At 37.6% G+C, this 6,151-nt stretch overlaps 1 protein-coding gene across 1 annotated transcript; it reads left to right on the top strand.

The window, feature by feature from the left end:
- Positions 1 to 5,566: 5,566 nt before the first annotated feature.
- LOC137747984 (glycine-rich cell wall structural protein 2-like) lies at positions 5,567 to 6,151 on the top strand. The gene has a single exon (XM_068488104.1). The coding sequence runs from the start codon at positions 5,567 to 5,569 to the stop codon at positions 6,149 to 6,151; it is 585 nt and encodes a 194-aa protein (XP_068344205.1).

Genomic DNA, 6,151 nt, shown 5'->3' with positions numbered 1-6,151 from the left:
TTTGTTTTTTTGCCAGAAGCATTAATATACAATTTGTATGATATATTAATATGCAATGATTTTAAACATTAATGCATTTTTTTCATTAATCCCTCCCTTCAAATTTGCATAGAATTAAATGTATACATTAAAACCGTAAGTTGGGGTGTTTTAGGCATCTAAAAAATGCAAAATGTGTAAAGGCAAACATAATTAATGAATTTGCTTATGTGGAGCCTAGTCATTGGGTTTTATTCAGGTAAAAATACTATGTCTAGTTTTATGTAAAGAAACTTGAGTTTCAAGGGCTAAAGTCATATTTTCAGTAATATTTACTCATGTGTCATAATCATTATATTTTCAATGTACCATGAGTCCAAAAAATTCAAAGAACAAGTAATATTATATAAGTTGGTCAACCCAACAAAACGTCATTTTTCGTTAATTAGTATTACGATCTAATGATATTTATTGAATAATACAGTCTCACATTAGAAACTTGACATATGCATTACTACGTGCTTCCACGCTATAACACTGAGACATTTTATAATAAAACTCAACATGTGTCAGCATGTAGTTGAGTTGGGACAATATTTGTGTGATTAGCAGTGTGTGAACCACTTGACTCTAAAAATCAAAATCGTATTCATTTGTAAGTGAGAAATCTTAGGTTTGAATGAAAACCAACAAGATTGTGGTTGGTGTTATGAGAAATAAAAACCTCCATAAGCATCAAAGTTAGAATATTCGGGTTCTAAGACATGGGTTTGTTTAATTTGCATGACAAGCTTCGGGTTTTACATGGGTGTATTGTTTTATGAAAATTTCATATTTTAGAGGCACTAATTCGAAATTTCAGGTTCAATATAGTTGAACTTTCCTATGAGATCCCATATTTTTATAATATAATTTGGAGATATTAGAGTGAATTGTAAATGTTTAGTACATTTCAACCATTATTTTATAATATTATTTGGAGATATTAGAGTGAATTGTAGATGTTTAGTACATTTCAACCATGTTAGGCGTTGTGAATGTTGCAAACTAAGTGATTTCATGCTTGCTATTGCATGACTAAGCTTTATAGCTTAGCCAAGTGGACAAGACCAAAAAGGAGATGGCTTTGAATTTACTTACAAAGGACATGTGTGTATGTGACTCGTGAAATTTAAGCAGGAGGTGGTCATTTGTGAGAAGACACAAGTGCGTAGTGAGCACTCTACAAAGTGACTATGTGAAGCTACATAGGTGTACGTGTCTTGTGCTTTTCCCATGCAATTGACACCTCATTACCATTAGGATAAGAACCGGTTCTTAAGTTTCTATATTTTATTAATATTTTAACTTGGTTATTAAGTTTGCTAACCGCCTAGTATAAATAGGAGAAGCTCATCGTAATTTCGATTCAAAACCAAAATAAGCACTTGAGTTAGGATTGAATGGCATACGTTAGTCTTGGCGTGTGTGTGTGTGTGTGTGTGTGTGTGTGTGTGTGTGTATTAGAATAGAAAAGAGATTGGAAGGAATACATGACGATTAAGAAGCTTTCTAAAGTACGTGAAGTCAGTTTATTGTAGTAGTGATATGGATTTACTGACAAAGTTTGAACCCATATCATCATGCAAGGACATAATACATTTCCACCACTGTGATAAAGGGTCACTTGCATGCCATGACACTTAAATTAATATTATTAATTTATTGTGGTAAGGTTATGTCCCTACTGAGTTGTTGAGGTTGATCATCTTTTTATTGCTATGCAGGTTTACAAATTAGACATTAAAAGGGTAGGGAAGATGAGATTGGATTATATGTGAGAATAGAATGTTCGTTCATCTATTTACTAGAGAATTGTTAAGAATTCTTGATTTGTTTAATAATCATGAATTATTTTTATAAAAATAAATTTATTTTTCAACCTGTTTCAATTTCCTTTTTTTTATTTAGTTTTCAACTCACGTTTCAGATTCGGGTTCAATTTTTTATTACCGACCTGGGATTAGGGGCGTGACATTTCCATTCATAAAATGGTACTAGCAAGAACACATAATACAACATACAACCTAGTGTTGTGAATTTTGGTTACTTCGGGACCGAATGGACTATGAAAGGATGTCAACAGTACAAAGGAAAAAATAAAAGATTGGTTGTAATTTATATGAGTGAACTGCGGGCTAAAATAAGTTTTTTTTTTTTGTCAAATTTATAGATTGCGGGCCACTAAATTAATTCAGACCATATTGGGGCTGGATGGCTGCGGGCCCAACAAGTGGAAAGCCCAAAACATTGGGTTAGCGGTTAAATTTTGCACCCAAAAAAAGGCTCGGTTGGGCTGAGGTGGCGGGAGCCCAGCACCGGGCCGAACAGGAAGCCCAATATGGGCAGGAACCATCAGCAGTGGGGCCAACTAGAAAGTGGGCTGCTGACCCTGACGCCTTAAACGGCATCGTTTTGAGGTGCGGCTTGGCACTTGATGAATTATTTCCAACAAAAAGAGTCCGGGACTTCCTTGAGTGGTCTTTGCTCAGAAACATTGGCTTCGGTACATCCATTGGTGTTGGAGATTGGAGTGTCGCAAATTCACCAGATGTTTCCTTAAGTGACTTCTTTTCCACATTAGTCTACCACCTCGAAATAAACCCAAGACCCTCTTCTACAGCTGTTGGAACTAAAAGAAAGAGAAAGGCGGCTCTTCAATAACTAGGGTACATCTTCATTCGGTAGGCCAAGACAAGAATAAAACGTAGTAAATGAGTCCTAATTTCCTTGTCCTTTTCTAGCACGAATTCTCTATCTCTTTCTTTGTAGTGAAACAAGAAGATCACCAACTTCCTTGACCTTCCGCACTAGGCAGGTGTCAACCCCCATACATGGTCTTACGACATTGTCGAGACTAATTTTTTGGTAAACAGTCACCTTGGCCTGGACTCTGTAATACTTCTTCAAAGTATAAGAAGCTCTTGGGGAGATTAAAGAAAGAATCTACTCTTATTTCAACACGATACGGCTCATGGCGGGGCTCGACTCACAATTAGATTTCTAAAACCCTTGTTTTTGCTTCTATTTTTTTTTTTTTTTTTTTTTTTTTGTACTCACACAATTCACCATAACAATATTGAATAATATTACAAAACATAATATTGCATAGCAAATTAACCAAATAAAGTATTGCGTATGTATGACCAATCAATATATATATATATGAGCAATATACGTAATATATGAAGCACAGATAAATTTGAGGTTCTTGCATCATAGTGAATGTTTGCATGCTATCAAGGTTTATAAAATATTGATTCATGTTTTAGAAGAACCCTGATTGAAAAAACAATGAAAGCCCTTGAATGTTGGTTGTAGAAGATCATTCTCCAAATCCTTCAATTCTGTAGTGTAGTAACGGGAGCGTGGTGATAAGGTGTTGGAGGCCTATTTTACTAGAGAGAGAGAGAGAGAGAGAGAGAGAGAGAGAGGATGGGCACGCCTACATTGATATGACTGAGGCCTATTTTTGCTTTGAACATATGCACATAACATAAAGGATAATTAGATCCCATGCTATTTCGGTAAGTAGGATGGGCACGCCTACATTGATATGATTGAGGGAGCCAAAGTGCATGCAAGCTAATCTCTAAATGGTCACTCACGCAATGTAGACACAGGGAAGCATATATGATTGAATATATGTATATATGTAGAAATTAGGCATTTGTCAAGCGTACATTTGAAGAAAGAGTACAAAGTCGCTCCCCACTAACACATGAAATGTCAAATCCATCGATTTAAGAAGGGATCGTGTTTTAGGTAGGTGAAAGAGTCTGGTAGTGGGATTTTGTGGCCTGAGATTTTCAGTATCTTCCAAAAGCGTGATTCTTGTTGTAATTGCTAGCTTGGAAAACAAAGTCAATTACGACTGTCTGAGAAACCTTGATACGCGTTCGCCTCTATTAATTCTTGTTCTTCTGTTAATTTGTTAGTTATTTAACTAATGCCAAGGATTCAAGTACTGTTATTTGAGAATTGATGACAAGCCATGCCAACTGAATTGTTAAGTAGTTGGTATGGCCCGAGTACAATTCGACCCATTACGTACAGTTATGCATAATTGCTTTCTTATTTGGTAAGCATACGAATTATGATAACTTTTCTATTATTTTTTAGGGTTTACGATTGCTTTATTGTTTGTTAGTGATTCCCTTTGTATAAGAGGAAAGTCTGGCAAAATTATGTTATCTTCTTGACAAATATGTAGAGCTGTTATTGCAAAGGGCAATTTACCACAATGGTGGAAAACATTCAGGCATATGCATCTTGGTGCAAGTTCGATTCCCACCCACTCCTCTTCCCCCTAACAATTAACTTCTAACCTGCTAACGCTATCTCCCAACTAAAAAAAAATGTTGAGCTGTTATTTATTTTGAATCAATGAACTAAAAATCAAAATTAGTAATGGGGTTGTATTATATAATGAAAATTGTTGGTGTTTGGTTGTTTTTCAAGAATGGAGGTTGATTGGCCTTTTTGATCAATTTGCTTGTATGTTCAATTGCATGCCCACAAATTAGTTGATTTTGCTTCGTCTGTCATCTTTACAGTCAAAGTGAGTTGAACTGCCTTTACACCCAAGTTAATTAGTTGATTCCGTGGTCTGATAATAATCTACTTATATTAAAGGATAAACCATCACATTAATCAAGTATTCGGCATAAATAATCTAAGTACACCATCACATTAATCAGTTGGATTTAAAAATTATGCCAACAGTGGTGTTCATAATCTATATCTTTTTTTTCTTTCTTTTTTTCTTTTTTTTTTTTTTCAAAACAATTGCATGGCTAGAATTCCCAGGGGGTATATATAAGGTGTCGTATATTTTCCTCGTGGGCCGGTAATGCTAAGGAAACCAAAATTTTAAACTAAATTTATAAATCAAATGATGTGGTTGTTGATGATTGAATTATTAGTTTTGATTAACATGTTTATTCTCTATTGGTGGCACATCATTTGATTTACAAATTCGGTTTAAAATTTTAGTTTCCCTACCATTACGCTTTGCTCATTGTGATTGGTAACGAACATTAAATAGGACCAACCATTATCTCTCAAGTGAAAATGTTTCTTAAGAAGGCATATGTAAAACACATTCACCACAAATTAATTCACTAAAACTACAATGGGAAATTCATGCACTCATTGTGGCATTCATACATCGGTCCAGCACAGAATTGGAGTGTGAGTGCATCTTATTGGCATGGTCCCATTTATCTAAGTATATCTGTACTCAACAGCAAGGAATTGCATGAGGACAAGAACAAGAACAAGACATCACCCACATTACCACCACCGCCACACCTACCACCAACACCAATGGTACTAGAATATTAATGTCAACAAAGTTGGGATAGTGCCCTTAGCTTTCTGATGCCTATATGTAGAGACCTCACCTTAACCTTGTGTACTCAGAAAGTATTTGGTTTCTCAAGTTATACTTCACTCACAAGTCTCAATCAACACATTACACTTATATTGTCACATTGATCTCAAGAACGATCTTAACCAACCCACATTACGTTTTTGAAGTTTGAGTATGGCCGGCACTAGGGTCATTGGTGCTGCGTTCTTGGTTTTGCTCCTTGTGGAGCTCTCCTTTGCTGCTAGATCACCAAAGGCCATAAGGGGTATCGGTGGTGGTGGCGGTGGCGGAGGTGGTGGAGGGGGCGGTTCAGCTTCTGGGTTTGGGTCTGGGCATGGTTCGGGACATGGGTATGGGAGTGGGTCAAAGTATGGTACTGAAGGCGGAAGCGGAGGCGGTGGAGGTGAAGGAGGGGGCGGTGGCGGTGGATATGGTGAAAAAGGTGGTTATGGGTCTGGATATGGGTCCGGTGGTGGCTCTGGTTATGGGTCTGGTGGTGGCAAAGGAGGAGGTGGAGGTGGGGGAGGCGGCGGTGGTGGAGGTGGTGGAGGCTCGAGTGGAGGAAGTGGGTCAGGTTATGGATCCGGTTATGGAAGTGGAAGTGGCTACGGTAGCGGAGGTGGTAAAGGCGGCGGTGGTGGCGGTGGAGGCGGCCATGGTGGTGGCGGTGGAGGCAGCCATGGTGGTGGTAGTGGCTCTGGTTACGGATCGGGTTATGGGTCCGGATATGGTAAAGGAGGTGGAGGTGATTCACCATGA

Source organism: Pyrus communis, chromosome 10, assembly GCF_963583255.1.
Source record: "Pyrus communis chromosome 10, drPyrComm1.1, whole genome shotgun sequence".
Classification (NCBI taxonomy): Eukaryota; Viridiplantae; Streptophyta; class Magnoliopsida; order Rosales; family Rosaceae; genus Pyrus; species Pyrus communis.
This window is presented reverse-complemented; position numbering and strand designations above follow the sequence as displayed.

What these genes read in the sequence shown, in the direction of transcription:
- LOC137747984 (XM_068488104.1), top strand. Translation starts at nt 5,567, where the DNA reads ATGGCCGGCACTAGGGTCATTGGTGCTGCGTTCTTGGTTTTGCTCCTT.